The 27,014-nt window shown below is 36.3% G+C and overlaps 1 protein-coding gene across 4 annotated transcripts in view; it reads left to right on the forward strand.

The window, feature by feature from the left end:
• The window catches only part of ankfn1a (ankyrin repeat and fibronectin type III domain containing 1a), a 184,338-nt gene extending 163,087 nt beyond the window's left edge, over positions 1 to 21,251 (forward strand). For all 4 annotated transcript variants that reach the window (XM_073918607.1, XM_073918608.1, XM_009306802.5 and 1 more), the window contains 6 exons: positions 427 to 593; positions 2,635 to 2,776; positions 5,001 to 5,169; positions 5,821 to 5,987; positions 14,759 to 14,972; positions 19,132 to 21,251. In XM_073918607.1, coding sequence (XP_073774708.1) covers positions 427 to 593; positions 2,635 to 2,776; positions 5,001 to 5,169; positions 5,821 to 5,987; positions 14,759 to 14,972; positions 19,132 to 19,898 — 1,626 coding nt within the window. In that variant the 3' untranslated portion in view covers positions 19,899 to 21,251. The remainder of the gene's footprint in view (positions 1 to 426; positions 594 to 2,634; positions 2,777 to 5,000; positions 5,170 to 5,820; positions 5,988 to 14,758; positions 14,973 to 19,131) is intronic.
• Positions 21,252 to 27,014: the final 5,763 nt, after the last annotated feature.

The raw sequence follows: 27,014 nt of genomic DNA on the forward strand, positions 1-27,014 counted from the left end.
GGTTTTATTAAAGTAACTACTGTATAAGAGGAACCCACTGTCTTCAAGTATATCCTTTTTAGATTGCCTCATTATAATGCATAGTAAACATTGTCAATCCTGTCATTCTGAAAGCGCCACCTACAGGCAGACAGTGAATTTTGCATTTTAATTCAGCCTGTCTACTGCTTTTTTTTTTTTTGTGCGGATACGTTTTATGTCAGATACAGTGGTTTTAAATTGCAGCAGATAGTTCAGCCTGTGATGAATTAAATAAAAACCTTGTTTGGGTGCTCAAATTTTGCACTTTTCTTGCTTCTTGGATTGGGAAATGTTCTTTGATTTAGCCAAATTGCATGCAATGATTGCCATTTGAAATTGGGCATGAACAATCTAGATTGGCGCATCACTAAAAACAGCTCATTTGAACTCTCGTTTTGATGGCAGGACATTCTGGCGTATCAGAGACGGAGTCAGCACCGGCTGTCCTCTGGCCTTTATCTGGGTTACCTGAAACTCAGCAGCTCTGTGGATCAGATCAAGGTTCTGGTTCCTCAGCGGATGCCCAACATGCTTTGCCACACCAAGATACGAGACAACTGGAACGTGTCAAGGTCAGGCTAGAGCATTCTTTAACATTTTATTAACTCTAGATTTTGATTATTTGTGTTTCAGTTTTCATTTTTATCCAGTTTTAACCAAGTGCTGATTATTTAAATGCATTTACTTATGACTCTTTTGGTTTGGTTAGGTTTGGTTGTCATGCTGCTCCCAAAAGACTTAATTACAAATAACTGGAATGTTTATTAAAAAAGCAAACTAAAACAAAGACTGTAAAACATAACACATATTGGACCTGCTTTAGGAAAAATTGAATTTTCTGAATTAATTTTGCTACTCAAAACCGTACAGTGCTTATTTTTGTTGTTCACAAAGCAGTTCTCTGAAATGTTCTCTCTTTCAAGTCTTTTTTTCCATTTCAAAGCATAAAGCTTGTATTCAAAACCTGTAATAAAAGCATGTAATGATTTTCTGTTTTTTCTGCACGGTTTAGTGCTGCACCGACCTTTTCTTAGCCAATAGTACACTAATCTCATTTTAATGATATTATATTAATTCATTAGTGAAGGAAGAAAACGGTTTGAGTATCAGGGCTAAGAAATAATGCTATTTCTATCATTATTTTATATTATGGAGAAGTACTAAACTGTAATATATTTATATATAATTTATAACATAATACTAAACAATAGTATGCATTTAAAATTTTAATTAAACAGTTAAGTACATGCAAAAAAAACAAGCCTCAGCGACATGTTAAATGTTATGATAATGACTGCAACAAGAAAACAGCAAGAAAGCTGCCTGAATAACTTTTTAATTCACGTGTATATACGTTGCTTTCACAATTATATAAAGTATATATAACATTGGTAATTCTTTGACTAACCACTCGATGCAAAATTTAGCCTACCAAGCTAAAAACATTTAATCAGCTACTAGTGGCCAGCTCATTTTTTTATTCATTCATTCATTCATTTTCCTTTAGCTTAGTCCCTTTATTTATCAGGCTTCGTCACAGCGGAATGAACCGCCAACTTATCCAGCATATGTATGCATTTCCAGCTGCAACCCAGTACTGGGAAACACCCATACACTCTCATATGCACACACTCATACACTATGGCCAATTTAGTTTATTCAGTTCACCTATAGCACGTCTTTGGACTGTGAGGGAAACCGGAGCACTTGGAGAAAAACCCACGCAAACATAGGGAGAACATGCAAACTCCACACAGAAATGCCTACTGATCCACCAGTGACTCGAACCAGCGACCTTCTTGCTGTGATGCTACAGTGCTAACCACTGAGCCACCGTGTCGCCCACCAAAAAATGTGTAATTTCATTACTAATTGTACCAAAATATCAGCGATAAATGTACATTTATTATAAAAGTCTCTAATGCAATCGAATAAATATTATTGACCTAGGCATTACATTTTAAACCTTTTGAATTACTGTTGAAGCGAATATAAGCTTTCCAGTGCGAGTCTACCTCAGAAGATTGAAATATGCCTGAACTCCATGTCGGGCTCCCCCTCACCACAGGCTTACATAGTTTCTTGACACCACCATTTTTTACAGTCAAAACAAAACTGCTATTTGTTTTTGTTCGGTAAAGGAGCTATTTATTTATTTTCATCTCGGGTCATGGTGTTGACCTTGGTAGGTAGCTAGAGACAGGGAGGGTATTATCCTGCAGCTCTGTGTGGTAGTAAAACTAAATTTACTACGGGGCCGGACTGTGGAAGTCAGTAGGAGGTTCACACAGGATGATGCCCACTCACGGCTCGAGGAAAACCTCTGGAGCAAAGAAATTCTCCATTTTTTTTTCCACTAACCAACCCCCTAGACACTAGCAATGAGGGTGTCCTTGAGACTAAAACCAAAATGCTCTATTTTGCCCCATCATCATCTTACCCACTTGCAGTGAGCTGTTGCTTTTCATCCTCTCCATTTTAGAGAAATTTAAATTCCTTTTGTCTCATTTGAAAGATAAAGTTTTCTCTGTGCTTTGCCAGCTACTCTGGCGCTTCTGGAAAGAGTGATATAGCACTGTGTATGTTAACTAAACGCTGTCTCTTCTCGCCCAGGGATGAGTGGGAATGGCTGCAGTCACTGTCTGGCCCTGTGGAGGTGGAAAGAGCAGATCAGGCTACAGGCTGCCTCCTTTTCTCTGAGCTCCAGACAGCCATTAAAAGTCTGCTGCACCAGATTAATCTACCTCTCCACCAGGTACTGCAGTCCACAGGACTAACTTCGTGTTAAAAGGATTGTTCGCACAAAATTTTTAATTCTGCCATTGTTTTCTGACACTTGACTTTTCCAAATCAGTTTGATTTTTTTTTCTGTTCTGTTGAACACAAAAGAAGATGATTTGAAGAATGTTGGAAATTCAGCAAAAAATACAAATAAATAAATAAATAAATATATATATATATATATATATATATATATATATATATATATATATATATATATATATATATATATATATATATATATATATATATATATATATCTATATATATACTTTGTAACTAGTCAACGGTGAGTACATGATGGCAGATTTTTAATTTTGGGTAAACTTTCCCATTTAAACACCTTAATAATAAAAAGTCTCTCAATACATTTAGAATAACTTGAAGTTGGTTGTGCATTATGTAGTTTGGATAATTTGGAGGTTTGAGAAAAGATAGGTATAAAGTGAATTTAAACTGTGAGTAGTTTGAAAACATTAAGATTTACAAAGAGATGGATAGATTAATGGATGGGTAAATGGATTATAGATTAAAAGGTAATAGATGATCAGATGGATAGACAAACAAACAATAGATGGATGGATTTATAGATTGACAAATAGGGGAATGGATTGATGGGTGGATGGATGGATGGATGATGGATGCATGGATGGATGGATGGATAGGTGTACTGATGGATGGTTTGATTGGATTAGTGGATGGATTGATAGATATATTAATAGATATAGACAGATATAGAGTGAGAAGATTGATGGATAGAATGAGGGATCATACATACTATAGATGGAAAGATGATGCATAAGGAATACTCTGGTTAAACTGATGGAGAGCTGGATTAATGGATGTAAAGATATACAATAGAGACGATAGGTAGAATGCTATACAGATACATGGATTGATAAGTAGATGTATGGACAGAATGGTTAAGGGAATGGAATAATGTTTGGTAGGATTGATGATGGATGCATGCATGGATGGATGAATGGATTGACTGCTATACAGATACATGGAAGAAACTGATAAAAAGTTGGATGGACAGAATGGTTAATGGAATGGAATAATCAATGCATGGATGGAAAATAGGTTAACAAGTAATAAATGGCCAAATTGATGCACAAATTAACAATAGATTAATGGATTTATAGATTGACAAATAAGGGAATCTATGAATGGATTGATTAGTAGGTGAATGGATGGATAGGGATAGTTGCATTGTTGGATGGGTTGATGGGTAGGTAGATGGATAGATTAATAGGTAATTGAATGGATTGGTTGATAGTGGATGGATGGATGGATGGATGGATGGATGGATGGATGGATGGATGGATGGATTGATATATATATACTATCAATGTATTATATATTATATGTATTAATTGATAATTGATATGTATGTATGTATGAATGGAAGGATGGATGGATGGGTGGGTGATGAATGGATGGATGGATGAGTAGATGGACTCCTATAAAGATACATGGGTAGACAAAATGGTTAGATGGATGGATACAGTAGAGGCAATGGAAAGTCTGCCATACAGATAGATAAATGGAAAAAATGATAAATAGATGGATGGACAGAACGGTTAGGGGAATGGAATGATGTTTGGGTGGGTGGATGGATGGATGGACTGCTATACAGATATATGCATGGAAAATGAATAAATGGATGGACAGAATGGTGAAGGGGATGGATGGATGGATGAAAAAATGGTGGATTAAAGGAGGTATTGACAGATGGAAGGATGGCATGCTGGATGGATAAATGTTTAGACATGGATGGGTAGTTGGATAGATAAAGACAGAATTTATGGATTGATAGATGGATGGATAGATGGATGGATGCATGGATGGATAGACAGTTAGACACGGTCGGACAGATTAATTGATAAGATGGATAAGTAGGGAGACTGTTGGATAGACTTTTACATGTGCAGATTAATGGATGAATGGATCAATAACCAGTGAATGGACAGATAGACAGATAGACAGACTATTGCAAGTTTACTTTAATGGATAGATTGTACCATGCAATAATTACAGTGTGTTTAGTATGGAAAACATTTTTAAGAACAACTTTTTTTTTCTCTTTATTACTGAGTTTTGGAGTTTTTGCTTGCTATTAGTCACGGCATGACATTGTTACCCTTCGACCCCCAAGGGTTAAAGTCTGTGTGTGTGTGTCTGTGTGTCCCTCACAGGCCAAGCACTTCCGTCTCTACACACACGAGGTGCTGGAGCTGGGTCACAATGTGTCCTTTCTTCTGCTGCTGCCCGCCTCAGACGACGTCTGCTCTGCCCCGGGACAGACCAACCCCTACACACCACACTCGGGGTTCCTCAACCTCCCTCTTCAAATGTTTGAGCTCGGTACACTGGCTTCTGTTTCAACCCCTACAATATTAGCTCAGTTGGCCTTATAAAAATCCACAGATTCCTCCCCTCTCTGCCCCCAGTCACACTCCCTTAGGACCTCTAGTAAATCAAGCAGACACACACACACACACACACACATATGCAGCACCACAGCTAGCCAAATAGCCACCCGCCCCCCTCGCTGAGACCAGACTGAGTAAAATAAGGAAAGGTTAAACAAGTAATCAATATTATAATTCAATAAAATGTGTTTTAAAGAATGGAGGATCATTTTCATCCAAATAGCAGGGTTTATTTTGAGACGCGAGGGCAAACCGTGTGCTTGTGTTCTTAGCAGCGGTGCCAGTTTGAACACTTAGTAGCTTATTCAGCTGCTGTTGTGGGGAGAGTTTCAAACAACTTTTTAAACGTTATACTGTGAGGTAGTTTCAGCCCAAACACCATACACTTGTAAACCACCCACAGATTTCCATTACAAAAACATCTTTTAAAAAGATCCGCCAGTGTTTTGGGGACATTAATGATAACCTCGCCGGGGTCTCAGTTTCACTCCTCACACCACCCTGTGTAATGCAATAACATCTCACTCATATAGTAGCTATGCTAACTATAGTGTTCGTGTTTTTGTTTTGTCTCCTGGTGCAGTTCATTTCTGCTCGTATAAGGAGAAATTCATCAGTCTTTACTGCCGGCTGTCCTCAGTGCTGGATCTGGATGCTCTGATTACCCAGCAGGCTTTTAGAGAGGCCATCACTGACTCAGAGGTGTCCACTGCCAAACAGAGGCACCAGCACATTCTGGACTACATTCAGGTATGATGAAGCTCTCCGTGAAGGATGATTCCATTTGACATTTTTCTCTCCCTGTTGTCACATAATATATGATATATTAAAATCTCATAATCCTAAAGGGCACCTATTTTACCTATTTAGTTGTTTGTCGTTATTATACCTTTCAGAATGTTACAACTTTCTGCTCTAAACACAATGTAGCTGTTTTTGTTGCCTGTGCCTTTAATGCTAGTTCTCCCCGCCCACCGCTACCACATGCCTGTCAGAGTGTGCCTCAATCTCTTGCTTGGCTGCGTCAGATAAACAGCAGAGTGACAGACATAAATGAAGCAGATCCCACGTAACGTTTGTGAGAAATACTACAGTAAGAAGTTTACCAATGAATATTTGATGTATCTGTTGTGGAGTTAATTCAAGCCTTTCGATGAGTCACACACAATGTCGTTACAAAGTTCACGCACACAAACAGACACACACACAGAGAGCACGCATTTTTGCACTGCAAATGTGACAGGATACACAATAATATCCACTGCTGTGTGGAAATCCATTATGTTAATGTACAAAAAATAATAATTTAACATCCTCAAACTATCTAATAAAATATCTATTAAAATAATTATACTGACATGGCTGCACTGATGAAGAAAAGCTGAAGTAAATCGCTGTAATTCATTACAGAAAAACACAGTTTTAAACACATTTTAAACTTGTGAAACTCATTCTTGATCACATTTGATGATGTTTGATGATCACAGCGAGCTCGACAGATCTTTTATTTCTGATTGCTTTGCGCATGTCCTGTCTTTTTGGTATGATTATACGCATTGCTAAGTAGACATGTTAATACGTGGCTGTCAGTCAATTCAGTGGGCAGGGAAACCACACTCCTACATCACGTTGCAGTGGACCTCAAAATGGGAGGGATTTGGGTCCTATTGGGTCACCTATATGTGACTGTGGACACACTTTACCTACACACAGTTCTGTCCACACTACTAAAATATTTTCACCATAGATGCCTAAAATTTAAATACTAAAACATACTAAAATATTTTCACCATAAGTGCCCTTTATATCCTTGAAAGTTTTGAATATTTTAATTGAAGAAAAAAAAAACGTATGTACATTTATATGTGTTTACATATGTATTATGTCATCTTTGCGTCAAATTACAAAAAGAACAAATTATCGCCTGTGCGAGGCGTTTAAAATGCAGTGTGTGGGCAGGACAGTAAATTTGATGTTGTTCTCTCTTCTGGCTGCCGTTATCAGTCTCACACAATATTTTTTCTTTTTTCTAAAAGTCTTAGTTACACTATTAGTAGCTATGTTTTCATCCACCTATTTTTTATGCATTTTGGATATGCGCATAAAAATTGGTTAATGGAAACGCCGTGATGCGCATAAATTTAAAAAGTGTGCAAAAAAAAACATATGTGCATAAATAAGTAGAACAAACTTTTTATTCAAAATTTAGAATTAGAAAATTGAGACAAAATTTGCATAAACTACGATGGAAACACTTTTACTGAACAAATTCCAGTCTGCACATTAAAAAGGTCATGTTAGAAGAGAGTGTGTGAATGGACAGATCAAGCGGCTGAGCACATTGTAAATCATCTGAAATGTTGTTTTGGTCATAGCAAAACGCTTTAAAAGTTTCTGTATTAGTGTTATTATATTATTGATTACCTCCAGAATTGTCAAGAGCATCTGTGCTCCGCGTCTCACATCTTTAACTGCCACCACGTCATTGACCTCTGAAGTGCAAGTCATTTATTAAATAAAGAAATGATTAACGCAGCTTCTCCTACTGCAGTAAATTCCCTTTGATATTTGGCACCAGTTAATCAGAAAGTGACGATTTTGTTCTCTTTGACTCATTGGATGGTCAATGCTGCTTTATTCGCACATCTTTTGTGCAATATTTTAGTTTTGTGCATACATTTAATTAGCATCTTTGGATGAAAACATAATTATTGACTTTTTTCTTTATTCTTTGAGCAAGTAGGATTGTAAAAAAAAATCTCCCCTTAACTGTGCCCCTTGTTTACCTAACTATGATGACATCCGCTACTGAGAAACTTGAAAATGTAAAAAAAAAGTCCATTAATACACATTTTACATAACATAAACTAGTATGTTAATTAAGGGAACAACCAAAAAATACACACATGTATACAGTGCAAAATGATTAGCCCTCGTTTGAAATTATTTATTTCTCAAATATTTTAAGCATAATAGTTCTAATAACTCATTTATTTGATCATGATGACAGTATGTAACATTTTACAAGATATTCGTTTTCAACCTTAAGTGCAATTGAAAGGCCTAACTGGGTTAAAGAGGTTAACTAGGATAATTAGATTAATTAGCAAGTCACTGGAGAACAGTGGTTTGTTCTGTAGCCTGTCGGAAAAAAATCTTAAGGGGTTAATAGCATTGACCTTAAAAATCATTAAGAAAATTAAGAACTGATTTAATTCAAGCTAAACTAAAAGAAATAAGACATTTTCTAGAAGATGTGGAAATAATGTGAACATTTCTTTGCCATGTTAAGCATCACTTGTTTGTTTAGATTGTTTAAAGCAGGGCTAATAATTTTGCTTTTATACAAATGTGTATTGTATACAAAGGTCAAATAGTTTTTGATGGTGGAGAATATGAGATTTAAAACATTTTAAACTAGCCTCTCTTACTCATTTTGTAAAAAAAAGTAAAATAAAATATAAAGACCTAGGCTCAATAAATATAATAAAAATAAACAATATTGAAATTATTTTGCATATACAGTAGTAGTATCTTTTGGGGAGGGTAATGTTTAAGTTCATTGTATGTTTGTTTTAAGCTCAGAGTTCAGCATTTCTTGCTCACTTCTTCGCTTTAAGCTTTTTATGGAGATTTTGTTAGACCTGTATTATTTTGTGTTTCACTACAATGACATTGCTAATGGCACGGGAATACTTTACAAAGAAATCTCCATTGTGAGTGAGCCAATTTTGCACTCCCTCCAATTAAAAAAATGTGCATCTTAATCGCCAAGATAACAGAGTTGTTGTTCATTGAAAGATTTACAGTACTTAAAAATACTGTTCTTTCACATAATCAGCTGGAAAATTACTGATTTATCAGATTTGAAAGGTTTAGAATATGTAAGATTTATTGAAAGACTTTAATGCTTAGACTGTTTTTGTTTATAATTGCACTGAAAACAAAAAATGTGACCGATTTTTATATTTATTTTTTTCGAATTATTATACAATTTTATAATTTTATTTTAATTTTATAAAATTACTTTATTTCAAAGCTCAGTAATCGATACTCTTCTGTAAGACGCTTTAGTAAACAGATTTGGTGCTGGAGTGTCATAATTTATTATAATGTTTGAGAACAGTTGATAACTACTTAAATGGATAATTAACTCAATAATACTCACTATTTACTCACCTTCAAGTGGTTCCAAACCCTAATGAGTTTCTTTCTTCTGTGAACACAAAATAAGATATTTTGAAAAATGTTGAAAACCTGTAACCTTTGACATCCTTTGTAGGAAAACAAATACTATGGATGTCAGTGGTTACGGGTTTTATGTTTAGAATAAAACAAAGCGTGTGTATATAATGACAGAATTAGCATTTTTGGGTGAACAATCCCTTATATTCTTGTAGAAACTGATTTTCTCCTAGTATTATAAAGATCACAAACTTTTACCTTCGTTAAGTAATATTTTTTCATCAATGAGCACAATTAATTCACAAATTAAAACTATATTCATATCAAAAAAACATATGTTTAGGATGTTTGTTGGTGTCAATTTGTTTGTGCACTACCTGAAATGAGGCTTTAACTGCTTCGTTCTCTTTTATGAGCCACATTTGTGTTGTTTCAATTACAAGGTTTAGCAATACGTCATGCATGTTTCGGTCGCGAGGATCACATGTTTATTCCCAGCCGCTTGGGAGTGTTGGAAACATCAAACTACAAAAACAGTTTAAACTAATAATCCAATTAGGATAGTTTATTGATGTCATAAAGCATAACTACTAGACGTATAAACTGTAAAACAAGTTGTTTTTCTTGCGTCGAAAATTTCTATAACAGCTCAGCAGACTCTCTCACAATCCGACTTGAAAGGGAGGCGTGTGTTAAGTGTGTCGGTCTGAAATAATCCCTCTCCGCCACCACGGTCTGGACTATTAATTGAGATTGACCACAAAACCACAAGAGTGTTTGTGTGATGTCAGGTCCAAGAGGCGCTGGAAAAAAGCAGCGCACTGACCACAGATTACACAGCGCCTAAGAGCGACGAGGGGAAAAAATAATACCGATCAATGAGTGTGACTGCATGACTGTGTGTGTGTGTGTGTGTGTGGCTGAGAAATGTGGCATCAATTAGCATGAAAACCTTAATGTTCCAGGAGGCGGCAAACGAGAAAGGGCCACGTCTGTCAAAGTGGCACGGCGGTGGAAAGTGCTTTACGGTCGAGCTTTCGTGCAAAAGGGCAGGTTTATATCGCTGTGAGGTCCTGTCAGAGAGCGAACGGACAGACCGCAAAACACGCGCTTCAGATGCATGTGGCGAGATGGAGCTTCTTTGACACTTGACATTTACTTGCTGGTTTATGTCAGCAGATTTACACTGTTCTCTCTGTAATTAGAGTAAAAATAAGTAGTTTTGCATATGTGTGTGTGTGTGTGTGTGTGTGTGTGTGTGTGTGTGTGTGTGTGTGTGTGTGTGTGTGTGTGTGTGTGTGTGTGTGTGTGTGTGGTTGTGTGTGTGTGTGTGTGCGTTTTTGTGTCATCAGGACACAAATCTGTATAATGACATGGGTATGACACAGGTATTACAAAAAGGAGGTGAAATATGAGGACATTTGTGACGTCCTCATTTCTCAAAATGCTTATAAATCCTACAGAATGAGTTTAATCAGAGAGCAAAGTTGCACACAGTGCTGTCTCCTGTGATGGTTGGGTTTAGGGGTAGGGTGGGGTGAGGGCAATACAATATACGGTTTGGACAGTATAAAATAAATGGAAACCTATGTAATGTCCCCACTTTTCACAAAAAGTTTGTGTGTGAGTTTGTGTTTGTGTGTGTGTTTTAGCTAATAGTTTAGCTGTGAAAGTTCTGAACTTGTTTTTATTTACCCCCAAAATGCTGTCAACATGCATTTATGAATCCTCAAGTACATTTTTATAAACAAAAATATTTGTAATCAAAGCTGAAAGATTTCCCTCCATTGATGTTCAGTATGTTTGTGGGACAGAAACAGTCAAAATACAGGCCAGTAACCAGGGGGCTTCAGGTGGATCGAACGACCCATTCACCCTACTGACAAAGTTCTCATTTGTCAGATTTTTGACAGTATGCCATCATAGATTGTGAAAATAACCAATAAAAAAACGCTTTAAGACAAATTTAATTATCAATTATTATTTAAATTGACAAATTCTGACTAAAGGCTGGTTTTTACTTCTGCATTGAGCGATGCCTTGCGCATAGTCGTGCATTTATACTTCTGCATGCTGTTTGTGTTGCTCTTCAATAACACTTGTGAATTGCTTGCTATCAGTAGGCTTTTATATTCCTGTTTTGAGTTTCTTTGTGGCTGTTTTGTTTATTTTGAATGCTACCTTAATGTACAAGCAGCTAAAACTCATTCATTGAGAAACGGGAACTTGCGGACATGCAACAACATTAATCATGAGGTAAACACAAAAAGTTTCTATTTGGACCTCCTTTATGTGACTTGACACTTCAGTCACAATCACTCCATCAGGCTCATGGCTTTTAGCACAGCCCACACTCATCACAGAGCTTGCGATACATGTCGTTGCAAAGTGTAGTGACTGTCAGTGAAGAGGTACTGTAAACGTGTGAAGGCTGTGCCGGATCATACTTGCGCTTGATGCAGAAATATAAATCAGCCTTTAGGAAAGGAGTTTGTTATTTGCCTATAGGCTACAGGGTTTAATTAAAAATAAGTTTTAACAGATTCCTGATTGTTTTTTTATACAATAGATGATAATAAATTACCATTTTAAAAAAGTATTTTTTTTTCTGTGTATAATTATTAATAATTATTATTTCTGAGTTCAAAATTTTAATTTAAAATTCTAATCGCATTACATCATTTATAAAACTGCAACAATTTACATTTAATTGCACATTTGTAAATAAACACATTTTTGTAAACAATAGTATGGTCAGCACTTTAACAAAAATGTAGGAAATGTATTTGATGCATCAAAAAATGTGGTAATTATAACTATGGGTGGTGCAGTGGCACAGTGTATAGTGCTGTCGCCTCACAGCAAGAAGGTCTCTGGTTCGAGCCTCATTTTTGTGTAGTTTCCTCCAGGTGCTCCGGATTAACCCAGTCTAAAGACATGCGCTATAGGTGAATTGGGTAGGCTAAATTTTCTTTAGTGTATGTGTGTGTCAATGAGTGTGCATGGGTGTTTCCCAGTAATGGGTTGCAGCTGGAAGGGCATCTGCTGTGTAAAACATTTGCTAGATAAGTTGGCGGTTCTGTCCACTGTGGAGAACCTTGATTATTAAAGAGACTAAGCCGAAAAAAAGAATTAATAATTGAATGAATGATAACCATCCAACAAGCTAATCCAAAAGTTGGTGCTTAAAATTTCACTAAAACGCATTATTTGAAGCTCTTAATTTGATAGAAAATGAGGTGAATAACTGCAAAACCAAGAACCACCCCTTTTAATAGGCTGGATACATGCCTGAAATATGTTCGTTTTGAAGAGGAGCAAATTTTCTTTTTATGGTGAATAAATTATTTCATTTCAAGTTTTGAAAGTTCTGAATCAACAACATCCATCAAAAAGTTGTTTCTTCCTACAAAATTTGCCAAAATTCCTACAAAATTAGCCTATTTCCTGGCAACTTTTTATCTCATAATTGATTTTTTGTTTTTTGTATTGTAATGTGTGTAGTCATATAGTGCATTTATTGTGTATGGCCGTACACCCAAAGCACTTTACACACATAAGATTGTGTACCAGTATGCAGCATCCACTTGGATGATGCGACGGCAGCCACAGGACAACGGTGCCAGTGCGCTCACCACACACCAGATATAGGGGAGTGGAGAGACAATAGCAGAGCCAATTACAAGAAGTGCCATGGGATTTTTAATGTTTACAGAGATCTAGGACCTCAGTTTAACGTCTCATCTGAAAGATGGTGCCACCTGACAGTATAGTGTCCCCTTCCCTATACTGGGGCATTAGGAATCACACAAACTGCAGGTTGAGTGCCCCATGCTGGCCGCCGCACTAACACCACTTCAGACAGCAACCTTGTGCTCCTATGTGGTCTCCCATCCAGGTACTGACCAGACTCAGCTCTGCTTACTGTAGCTTCAGGGACTAAGTGTGCTGTTGTGCACAAAATTATAAGTTTAAATGTTGAAATTCAGATCTGTTTTGCTAAGTGTGTACTTGTATTTGCTTAAAAAATGGCACAATTATGAGACAAAATGATCAGAATTGGCAGATCTAAGATCTCACAATTCTGAGAAAGAAAAAAAAATCAAAAAGGTTTTCTTGTCGCAGTTTTATATCTCACAATTAAGATTATATTACTCCTAATTACGTCATAAATTTGCAGTTCTGAAAGTCAGAATTGTAGGTTTGTCAAGCAGTGGTGAAAAGGCAGAACTGCAAGTTTATGAAGGTTTTCGTATTTGTTTTTGCCCAGTTTTTTTGTGAGCGTTTGATTGCACAACCTTTGACGCTTATAAAAATGGGAAATGTTTTCTCATCCCTTTTAGCGAAAAGCCTATTAATTTCTCTATACTCAATATGCATGATTATATGCTCGGTTGCATTTTATTATTTCCATTTAACGTTATTTTTCCCTGCAGTCCGCGGGCCTATCAGAACAGACCAGTGATTCATTTTTGAGGGGTTGAGAGCCGCAATATTAGAGCACTGGGTGTGATATAAGCCACATTGCCTATTTATTCGTATTTTCCCCTAATTTGTTGCAATATTTCTCAGCCAGCAGCATCAGCCAAACATTTATTAGTTGAAGCAGTCTATTTCGCAAGCTAAAGCAACTCATATTATTGCCCTTGTCATAGTAGAGTCCCCTTTTTGTCGTTAGAAGCCCGGCATATTTTCCAAAGGAGTCATCCTGTGGTGTCAGGGCTCATTCCCATAAGCAGGATCTCACATGGCATTTGCTAGAAAGAGCTCAGATTGCAGAGCTTTTCTCTCTCTCTCTCCTCTTTTTTTCATCTGCCCATGCTTCATTTTTGTCCAGCCTTTTTCCTTCCAATTTGAAATAAGCTCCTTGTAAATACAATTGCTATAGTGCGTCTCAAGGATGGAAAATATGAAAGCGGTAGTCGTGAAGATTCACTGCACGGAGGTTAACGGCTCTGATTGAAAACACATTTTACCTCTCATTTCGCTTCTGCACACTAAATAGGAGCAATATGTACAATTCGGGGCTCTGACGTGCTGTGATTGGTGAACAGAGGAAGATGACACAAAATAAATTATGATATTAGTCACGGTCATGCCCCTTCAGACTTCACAGCAAGTTTTCCGTGGCCTCCTTTTGAAGCTTTTGTGCGACGCGCTTTAATGGCTTGAAAAGCTTTGTGATGTTTGTGGGGAAAATACCGCATTTCTCACACTGAAAGCTGCCATTTGCATTTATATCCACTCAACATTTAAATAGCACCGATGAACCTTATTTTCAGCATCGTCAATGAAATAACAGCACTCTTTGTTGTTGTTTTTTTGTGTTTTTAAAGCAATTGGACGAGATGTGGCGAGAAGTCCGCTGGATCACCAATGCGCTGCAGTACGCCCGCTATAAACAGCCTCTCGGTTGGGTGCCGATCACCTGGCTAGTAGATGTCAGCGTGGAGCCTCCTGTCCAGAAGAATGACTCCACGTCGTCTAACACGGACTACGTGCCCACTCCCTCACCCTCTCCAGAAATGAGAAGAAGAAAGCCCACTATTGGTAAATGCTGCTATTCATCCAGACATAAAAAAGATATGTGTTGTGCTTAACTATGTGTCTGTGTTGCATTTATATCATATGCTCCTTTAAGGAGTGAGAATGTGGCATTTGTTAACAACTCTTAAAAGAACTTTACTTATTTAAAATGTAGCTAATTTTACAACTCCCCTAAAATTAAACAGATTTTTATTGTTTTTAAATCCATTCAGCCAATCTCAGAGTCTGGCAAAGGCACTTTTAGCTTAGCTTAGCATAAATCATTGAATCAGATTAGACCATTAGCATCTCAAAAATGATCAGGGTTTCTATCATTTTCGTATTTTTAGCTTCACATTTAAAGTTTTTTATTAGGTAACTTCCAATGTGAGTAGGACACAATCCCTGTGTAAGAAGGTGGTCATGTTTGCTATATTGACAGAAGTCATACGATTTTCAGCACCGCCTAAAATCATTGCACCTGCTGCAGCCATGATACAGCAGCAAAGGTCCTTGATTATTATGCCATATTGACCTAGAAAACAGCAACATTTCATTTTTCGTCTGCAACTACAGAAGAGTCAGGTCTTTAATAGAAAAATTATCAAAAGTCAATTGTAGTTTTTGTGTGAGAAGCTAATGGTCTAAATCAATTCAATGATCGATTCAATGACGATGAATTTAGACCAAGCTAAGCTAAGCTAAAAGTGCTCCTGCCAGACCTGGAGATTGGCTGAATGTATTCAAAACAAGTACAACTCAATAGTTTAACTCTTGGAAATTACACTTTTTTTAAGGTGAGTGTTTCTTTAAAATGTAGAATTCTGTGGAAATTAAAGGGATAGTTCACCCAAAAATTAAATATACTCACTCTCAATTGATTACAGACCTTGTTAAACACAAAGAGAATATTTTGAAGAATGTTAGCTGTTGATTCCTAGTAGGAAGAACTAATTTTATGGAAGTCAGTGGTTACTGCTTTCCAACAATGTCTGTGAGTGAACTATGAAAACATGACTTTCAGAAAGTGGTGATTTTGTAATAACATTATGTGTTTAGTTTAATGGGATTTTTATCTTTATAATATATTAAATTAAAATAAATGCTAGGTATTTTATTTCTGACATGTCCTGTGAACACTATCAAATCAGAGTAGGCTGTTAAAAAGGATATTTCAAAGTGTCTGTGAAGGATATATTGTAAGCCAATTGTACAAGACCTCTGAAAGACAGTTAGCATAATTGGGCACTTTGTAGCTCTTAGATGATGTGCATTTTGCAGTGCTTTACAGGCTATTTGTTTGCACCAAACGGGTGTTTCTAAAATTGTGGGACACAAAAGACAATGATTTTCATGAAATTGCTGAAAAATTGCAGTTTACAAACACTCAAGTGATGCTTTGGCACTCTGTGACTTGAAAATGTGGCCTTCTTTAGATTTCAGTTACTATTAGAAAAAATTCAGGACTGGGAAATGTATCCTTTACAGAGGCGTCTGTTTTAAAAATAAGTCCAATTTTATGTTGGTAGATACTCATTTGATGTCACAGCTGCTGATTTACCTAATAAAGCCAAACTGGCAACAAATTGAAGCCGAGTATACATGACGAATCATTTAAAGACACTCAGTTTTCCCAGTATCTCAATGCATTCCTTTAAAGTGAAAATGAAAACCATGCAATGCTGATGAAATGCGCCTTTACATTTATTTTGCAAGTATTTATAAACTTTGCAATTGAAAACAGATGTATGAAGTCTAATCAAATATTATTACTTGTAGTCAGAAGTGTGCAATAACGATGCAAATTGCCTGCCTGGGCGTTTTTACTTTCATTTATTTTAACTTTAATATGCCACATTTTTCAGGATTTATAATTATTGCGTTATGCGTGAGGATGTGTATTCAACACTCTCCTATATTAGATTAAATTACTGAATTCAATTACATTTTTTTCTTTTAAAGATTATTTATTCATATGTATTATACAGGAAATATTGACTACTATTAAAACATTTAGAGTCAGCAAGTGATTTTAAAAAAGTGATTTTATTCAGCAAGGATCATTAAACTGATCAAAAGTGACTGCAAAGTCTTGCATTGCAACAAAACAATATTAAAAATGAAAGAAATAATAATTTAAACACCCATATATTTATCAGCATAATGTTTTTCGACATTAATAATAATTTTTGAGAAGCAAATCAACATGTTACATTGATTTCTGATGACTCAAACCCAAACACATAAAACTAAACACTAAAGCAATTGTCAATAAAATTTTACTTTGTCATAAATAAATTAATTAAATAATAGATAATAAATAAGAAATTTATTAATTAAATTAAAGTTCAGATCATATTTTAAAAGCAGATCCACCTTTATAAAAATGTTTAATTGTATTACTGAAATCAATGCAAAAAGTCTTTCAGGGGTTAATGTGTCTGTGCTCTTTGGATAAGAGATTTATAAAGATAAACAACCAAAATTGTTAGTCCAAGACACTTGAAAAGTATGTGAAAAAGTTAAAGGTCCCATGAAATTAAAAACATTCATTTTACATGTTAGTATCAGTATTGTTAGTTTTTAGGATGTTTATAAGCTAGTGCGCACCAAAACAATGACAAAATTTAGATTTATGAGATATAAATCTGATATAACAGCCTGATCTCACAATGGAAACATAATAATTTTAATTTAATTAAAATCAGTTTTGTGGCTAGTTCATGCGAATATGTAGAGTTTCTAAAAGGAGGTATGGCACCAAACCCCACCCCTAAATGCAACCATCATTGGGGGATGAGCAAATTGTACTAAATTGTACGAATTAACTCATATTAATTCATACAAAGCCAATAAATCAAAAAGTTAGAAAATGCTATGAGATAGCATTGGATAGAAACATGTAAAGCTTGTTGATTTGTAGCTTGTAGCAGGGCTGCGCCTGGTCAGTACCTGGATGGGAGACCACATGGGTTTCTGCCAGAAGTGGTATTAGTAAGACCAGCAGAGGGCACTCAATCTGCGGTCTGTGTGGGTCCTAACGTCCCAGTATAGTGAAGGGGACTCTAAACTGCGCAGTAAGCTCCATTTTTTTTGAATGAAATCTAAAACCGAGGTCCCGACTCTCTGTTGTCATTAAAAAAAAACAGGATGTCCTTCAAAATGGGTAGGAGTATATCCCCAGCATTCTCTAGTGGGGGATTAAGAGATTCCGCCTAAAAATGTGTAAAAAGCGCTTTAAAGGGCACCTATGGTGAAAATCTACTTTTCAAGCTCTTTGGACAGACATGTGTGTAAGTATAGTGTACAGACCGTGGGACTGTGGAGGCCTGTGTTTGGAGTTCGGGAATGCATGGCGCTGTGTGGCGCAACGATTCGGGACACTTCATATTTCTGCCGCGCCACTGAGAGTTAAAGTTCAGTCAGTCAAAGTTAATTCAGTGTGTGTGGTTATTAGTCTTGGTGTACAAGTTCGGCACTTGAAACTAGCACACAGTTGGCTGTAAAACTATACAGAGACACAAATGATTTTGTACTCTCTGCTTAGTCTGTACATGTATCTTAGCTTAGCTTCGCTCTGTCTGCCTGTCGCAAACACAGAGCATGGGAGCTCTTGGCTTCGCCCCCTTGTTACATTGGGCGGGATGCCAAAACTAATTTTCATGTGAAGCAACACGCCCCTAAAACAGCGATTTAAACAGTGACACTTTTGAACACATTATAATAAAAACATCTGTACTGTGTGTTGAACTGAATCTAAACTGGCACACTCAGAAGAACCATAATATTAATATTAAATCATAAAAAAGGGGTATACTACGTGCCCTTTAAGTGTCCAAAAAAGTGCTATATAATTGTTAGGAATTAATATTATTATTATTATTATATACGAGTTAACATATAACTCATACTTTAGTTTCTCATTAAATGATGTCCAATCAAATGCACTCTAGAATTTGACATGCCCCACCCCTTCAAGAAGATTCAGCTTTGATGTGCTTGAGTTCAACCACTCTCACTAGGAGACCTGTTTTTTTATAAGGGGATGAGTTTTACTATTTCCCACTCTCTTTTTTTTTCACTTCAAATACAAATGCACATTTAAAAGCACTTCATAGGACCTTTATTAATACCCTTTATTAACGTGATTGACTTCAATCTTTTCAACCTTCATCTGTTGCAGAGTCCCAGCCAGGCTCAGATGAAGAAGGCTGCTCAGAAGTTTTCCTTCCCACTGACAGTGACTATGACTCCAGTGATGCCCTGAGCCCTCGAGACCTAGACTTAGTTTATTCCTCAGCCCAGGATCTCTCCCATCAGGCCGTGCATGTCCTCAGTGGCAGCGCTCCCGATGTCCTCCAAATGCACGATCTTAAATACAGCGTCTGCTCCAAGTCGATCCTGGAGACTGAATCCTGCACAAAAGATTTGGAGGATCTATCGCTCTCCTCTTACTCCGTGAAGACCACCGACAAACCGTCCCGCTCCAAGTTTCTTGCCGATGCCCCAACAAAACGCAAGCTGCTGTCCAAAAGCCATCCTCAGAGGAGTTATTTCGGCGGACCACACCGCTGGCTTCGTGTACAAAGCGAAAGCCACACTCCGTCGCTTTCCGAAGGTATTTACACTAGACAGAGTGATATCGACCTCCCGCTGGAGACACCACTTTCAATACCGCACTCGCCCACTACCTCCTACAGTCTGGATGAGTACAGGCAGCCCTACAGAGAATCCAAACCCAACGTTCGCAGAATATTTGTAGAGTCATGCAGCAAGACTTCACCCTGTAGAGATGCACCGCATTGGGAGGAAGAGGAGGAGAAAGGCTCACGAGGAGCAACGGCGTCGGGGGCTCGTCCGGGATACAGCTCAACATCGGAAGCTCAGGATGTGGATTCAGATGAGCAAACTAATGAACAAGTGTCGGAGATCCTCAGCAGCACTCTTTAGGACATCATGTAGATGTGTGGGTCTTCACTTCAGTTGCCTCCAAAACTCTCTCCAACTTGCACACTTGACCGTGAGTAAACACTTAGGCTAATCAATTCTTGCATCCTCTTTGTCGCCGAGGATGAAGTTGCTGGTCAACTCCGCGGGACTCAGAAATCATGGCTCTGACTGTTACAATGTTCATTGTTAATGCAACGTGAAACAAAGCACTGCTTTTTCCTCAGAACTTGAAATTTGCTACAGTCAAAAGAGCCCAACAGCGAGCCGACGCTTTTTCAGCAGCCCTTTGTTCTGAATGTATTTTTTTTCCCATTTGTTTTCACTGTAGGGGTTTCAAATGTTTTTTTTCAGACTAGCAACTTTGAAGTCATGAACAAAGTTAAAAACAGCTCAGAATTTTAGAAATATTGCAGCTTTTTGATAAGACTGTGCATTTAAAGTCTCTTTACTATTGAATGATGTACTCACTATTCGATATGACCATTTCAATATAAAAATTTTTAAATGTTTAGTACTTTGAATTATTAAAATCCATTGATTCAAAGTACAATTTATTTATATTTACAAAGTATTTTTATAATCACGCTAACTTTTTTCACCCTATTCATTCAAATGTTTTATTTTTAGTATGCTAATAAAAGTGAAAATAATAGTATGTATAATAGATATTTATTAACATAAAATATAAAGTAAAAAATACTGTTCATAATTTATTTTTATATGTTTACCATAAAGTTGTTAACAAGTTAATGTATATGTTGAAATACTGTGTATTATATAGATACTATTACACAATGTTTAAAAATATATATATGAAAATGTGTATATACTAAATACGGTACATTCATATACAAACATTAATATATTAACTTACACACATTACATTTTTAAGCTCCTGCTTGCTCTGCCTTAAAAAAAGACCATTTGTCAGTAAAGCTGGTTCTGTTTACGGAACTTCCTAATTGATTAAAACCTGGTTAATTAATCAATGGTGATTTTCAGGGCCATTTTGTCAGTAAAGATAGATCTGTGAGAGTCTCTTTATAGGACTTCCTAATTAATTAAAATCTGGGTAATTAATTAATCAATGGTGATTTTCATGACCATTTTGTCAGTAAAGCTGGTTCTTTGAGAGTCTATGGCTCTCTTTACAGGACTTCCTAATTAATTAAAATCTGATAAATTAATCAATGATAATTTGACTTTATTTTGATGGTCCACTTCAGTATTAGTAGACTGTCTGCTTAATATCTGTTGATACTGCTATATGAAACTGCAAGTGCATGTCAACTTCCACTAACCCTATCCCTAACCCTAACCTAACAGTCTACTTATAATCTAATGAGAATTAGTTGGCATGCAGATGCAATGTAACTTAATTCAACAAACGGACCATCAAAATAAAGTGTGACCAAAAAAGTTCTCTGTAGAGAAAACAAATGGGATTTGTACTTTCAGAAACATGCTGTTGTGCTCTATTACTGTGTTTTTAGGTGAACAGTGGAGTCGGGTGGTTTGACAGTCAGTTCAAATTCAGTTTTTGTGTTTACTTGTAATGAAAGATTGACGTATCTGCTAATTTCACTGCCCATTTACAATTGTTTGCTCATACTATTGATGTATGAAGCGGCCTAATCCCCGTCACATTACATCTGTTTCCAATCGATTGTGTTTCAGCGTTGAGAAACACTGGATGAATGAAAAATTATCCCCACACTACAGATTCCAAACACAAGAGCCCTTTTCCAGTTACAAAGGCAAGTTTGAGAGGAAGAATGCGTGACATTTGTTCCACAGAATGTGTTTCATTGACAAATACCTTGAGTTGTGCGATGTTTACCATATGCTGGCGGTTTGTGGCGTGTGATTGTTCACATTTGAAGATTCTGTGTAATTTGTTTGTTTCTGTTCCTATTTATGCTGGGTAACCCACTGTTATGAAAGGAAATGAAAACCACTTTAGTTTCACAGGTTGAAGGATGATAAAAAAAACTGCACTTTTAATATATACAGTATATTTGCATCCCACTTTTATTGTAATACAAGTTTGATAGTTGAAATCGGACCACCTTATTTGCTTGTACTGCAGATTTGTGCCACTTTATATATACATAAACATACATTGATAAATATTTGGATTAGTAATCCTTTTTCATAATTATTAATATCAGCACTCATATTGTCGGTAAAGCCATAGATATTTAAAATCAAATGCAAGTTATGGCCTAAGGACATAACCAAAAAGTAGATTGTTTAGTAAGACAACATTACTTCTGTAAAATTATACCACTTTCATTTTTGCAATGATCAGTTCTTTGTGAATACAGTATATATTTATTCACATTAGTCCATACAGTATGCATGCCCTAGTAATTAAAGGGACAGTTCACCCAAAAAAATCAAAATGATCTTTTACTCACCCTGAGGTTGATTCAAAACAGGAACATTTAGACATTTTATTTACTGAAGTGTTATAAGTCATGAACTGCTCTAATCATTTACAGAATGAATCCCAACATTACAAGTAAAACATATACATTAAAAATTGTAGAAAAAGAAATGGGTACACGACTTAATGACAGAAGAATGACAATCCCATTAAGCATTGCGAATAGCACAATCGAAAGAAAAATGATTTAATTTCAGTTAAATTCATCCTGATTTCTGTAGCATTTTTACAATGTAGATTGTGTCAAAGCAACTTAACATAGAAGTTGTAGTAAATTAAAATTGTGTCAGTCCAGTTTTCAGAGTTCAAGTTCAGTTTAGTTCAGTTTAGTGTGGTTTAATTTTCACTGCTGAAAGTGCAAACACTGAAGAGAAAGTCCATCAATGCGCAGCTCTAGAAGACCCAAACCAAGCAAGCCAGTGGCAACAGCGGCGAGAAACAAACTTCACTGATTGACGAAAGTGAAGGAAAAAAACTGGAGGGAAACCAGGCTCAGTTGGGCACGACCATTGCTTTGAAATTTCTGAGTGTATAAGACTCAGTTACATAATTTTACTTAACTGGAGTGGGCGGAGCTAGACGTATGTAATAATTTTAGCAGACTTTGCTACCGCAGCTCTCCTATTGGTGAAATTTCTCCACAACCAACATTGTGGGTAACATTAGTTTTCTGCATAGAGTCACTATTAAACAGGATATCTGTATGAATATGCAAACAAGTGTACACTAGATTAACGTTTTCGGAGATCAGTTGAATGTTGCTTAAATTAATTTGTTTAAATTTAGCCTATATAAAAATATATTTATTAAAAAAAAAATATATATATATATATATAAGTAAATCAAATGATTTTTTTTCATTAATTTTGCATACTATTAAAAAAAAAGTTAAATAAAATTTTATAAAATCTCTTACATCTATTAAAATATCTTCATACACAATTATGGGTGAGCTAAAGACAGAAGTTTAATTTTTTTAGTGAACTGTCCCTTTAAATCACACTCATTTCCCGTAATAACAAAGGGCAGCTTTTTTGCAAGCAACATTGTGAATGTGTTTGTTGCAATGTTTCAACAATGTTTGTAGTGTTTTTTTTACTAAAACAAAAGAAAAAAAGTGGTATTTGCACAAAACACACACACACACACACACACACACACACAGCAAAACTGGACTTTCTCCTATGAAGGACTGTAGAAATGTTTCTTCTTCCTGGATAATGTACAGTGATGTCAGCTGGTGCTCAAGAACTGTGGGTCAGATGCACTGATCTGAAACACCGCATTCAATATGCATTCAACACAGGCTCACAGAGACACAGAGGCATTATATTCATATTCCACCTTCTCTATCTACTTGTTAATTCTGACATCACACATCACAGTTTCTGGGTCCAAATGCTCCAAAATCAAACAACAAATTCTTCTAATCTATAGTGCTCTTCACTAGTATGTGCACCCTTGGTAATTATGAGCAAAGTCTGTGAAAATAAAAAAAGCTTTTCTTGTTCAACCTTCATCTTTTGCTCAAAATATGTCACGACAACTCTTGGAATGATTTAGTATGGTGATGAATCTGTATATGATAATGTTGATGTGTTCTGATCTGCTACGCTGCTGCTGCTTTGATTTTTGATGCAAAGCCAGTAAAGAGAATGGCTACTTCCAGAATATTCACAAACTTGCTGTCTGAGAATATGACACACTTTTATTGAAGATATAATATACCTGAAACCCTCTGTAGAAGATCTATACACAGGTGGAGCTCGGGGTTGAGGAGGGTGTATGAAAATACAGTACAGACTGCTTAAGTAAATAACACTGAGGTACTTAAATGTTGAGGAGCAACCTCATTGGTTAATGAGGTGACAGCAACTGATTGTGTGTGCTATAAAACGATAATGTGGTCAGATGCAGATTGGATAGGACCAATCAATGTTTGGAGACCAAATTTTTTGTTTAACATTTTGCAATAGTTTGCACAATTTTAAAATAAATACAACCTTATGTTCTGCTTTCAGAGCAGAATCTTTGTTTTTTATATAGCATTGACATTGAAAACTCATGCAGCTTGAGTTGTGTTGTGTTTTTTACTATTAGAATAGATTGATTTGTTGGCATCAATAGCCTAGTGGTTAGGTGCGTTAACCCGAGTTTGATTACTACTTCGAGGTCCTATGCCAATTCTTCCCCTCTCTCTGCTCCCTATGCTTTCCTGTCTGTCCTTCACTGTCTTATCACATTAAAGGTGAAAAAAAAACACATAAAAAAGTGTGGATTGATTAATATGCATCAGTCTATGTGGATACTAATGATACTTTTTTTTTTTTTTTTTTAAGTAATGTCAACACTGTTGCTTTTAAGGCAACAGGATTATGCACGTTTTCAATGTAACCAAGCAGTTTTACTGTGTAAATTTACACTCACCGGCCAGTTTATTAGGTACACCTCTCCAACTGCTTGTTTTTTGATTAAATATCTAATCAACCAATCACATGGCAGCAACTCAATGCATTTAGGCATGTAGACATGGTCAAGACATTCTGCTGCAGTTACCTGAGTATTGTTGCTGACCATGTCTATTGCTTTATGACTACAGTGAACCCATCTTCTGATGGCTACTTCCAGCTGGATAATGCGCTGTCATAAAATGGGAATCATCTCATACTGGCTTCTTGAACATGACAATGAGTTCACTGTACTCAAATGGCCTCCACAGTCACCATATATCCAGCACATTTGGCATGTTGTGGAACGGGAGATTTGCATCACGGATGTGCAGCCGACAAATCTGCAGCAACGTGATGCTATCATGTAAATGTGGACCAAAATCTCTGAGCAATTTTTCCAATACCTTCTTGAATCTTTGCCACGAAGGATTAAGACAGTTCTGAAGGCAAAAAGTGGTTCCAACCCAGTACTAGTAAGGTGTACAATTATATAAATGTGATTTAACACAAATTGTGTACCAAAGTGGGTAACATAGTTGTCATTTAAGGCAAAAAAAGTTGTTGAGTTTCAACAAATTACTAAAATTCCCATTTCTCACCATTAGGGTAAAAGTTGTAAAGCTACAGTCAACTGAAAGTGTTGAAAGAGCTGAAAGAGGTTGTTTGTCTGTCAGGATGATGGTTTAAGTGTCCAAAATATCTCTAGTTTTGGTATCAAAGTCTCCTAAACTAGATCAGATGTCACCAAAGTCACCACAAAGAGTTAAATCGGTTAAATACCTCATGATTCAAAAGCATGCTCCAGTATCTTCTGTTTTTAAATATATATATATATATATATATATATATATATATATATATATATATATATATATATATATATATATATATATATAAGATATTTTCTTTTCACTTTTTTGCTCATAATTACCAAGGGTGCCAATAATAGTGGCTAGAACTGTGCGCTGGTGTGCTGGAACACTATTGAACATCATGATAATATTTATATTATTCATGCTTGATCTCAGTTGCTCAGTCAGTGATTCATCTTTTATAAATAGTTAAAATATTGGTGTCTGGAATGCAGCAGAGACTGTAGTTTACACCCTGATTATGTAAAAGATTTGCTTTAAATGGCTGTTAAATGGAGTTCCTCGGTTCAGATGAGTAACCGCTTGGACCTAGAAACAGTATTTTGCACGTCACAACTTAACAAGCAGATTCCAGTCACATCATCCAGATGTTTGTGACTGGCATTCCAGTGGGGGTATTATTATTGTTAAATCCTATAGTATATTTGTCTTGGTACCTTTATACTGTGCACAATGCAAGCCAAAACAATTACAAAAGCATCATATCTGTATATTTTTGCATTATGCATTTATTGATCCAGATAATATATTTCAGTATTGTATTTTTGACGGTTGGTCCCATGTCATGGAAGTTTCTGTTGTAACTTGTTTGCTTTTTGTGATGCATCTTGAATATGACGTTGTGACAGATGTATTTAAGTCATAAAAATAAAAAATAAACATTCCAGTGGAAATATTTTATGATATGCTACTTGTGTTTCTTTCTTTTCCGGCCATTACAGATCATTATTAATTTATTTTTAAAATGAACTAGTTTCCAGTAAAATTGCGGCAGAACACACTGATGATTATTGGACTATATTTAAATACTTACAAATCTATTTTCCAATTCAATTCATCTTTATTTCTGTAGCGCCTTTACAATGTAGATTGTGTCAAAGCAGCTTAACATAGAAGTTCTATTAAACTGAAGCAGTGTCAGTCCAGTTTTCAGAGTTGACGTTCAGCGTGGTTTAATTTTCACTACTGAGAGTCCAAACACTGAAGAGTAAATCCATTGATGAGCAGCTCCACAAGTCCCAAACCAAGCAAACGAGTGGCAACAGTGGTGAGGAACAAACCTCAAGAGAAACCAGGCTCTGATGGGCACGACCATTTCTCCTCTGACCAAACCTCTTGTGCATAGCTGCAATATAGGCGCTGCAGAATGCTGGACGTCCATCGTGGAGAAGCTACAAGTGTGAGTAGGTCACCGGCGGGTGTTCAGACTGGCCCACAGGATCAATTCGGAGACTCGTCTGTTACTGGGGTCATTCAGGAATCAGTCTCATGCTTTCCACTACTCCATGACCACCACAGCATCTGCTCAGGATATAGCCAGGTCCAGGATTATGGATACCTCTAG

This window comes from Danio rerio, chromosome 12, assembly GCF_049306965.1.
Source record: "Danio rerio strain Tuebingen ecotype United States chromosome 12, GRCz12tu, whole genome shotgun sequence".
Classification (NCBI taxonomy): Eukaryota; Metazoa; Chordata; class Actinopteri; order Cypriniformes; family Danionidae; genus Danio; species Danio rerio.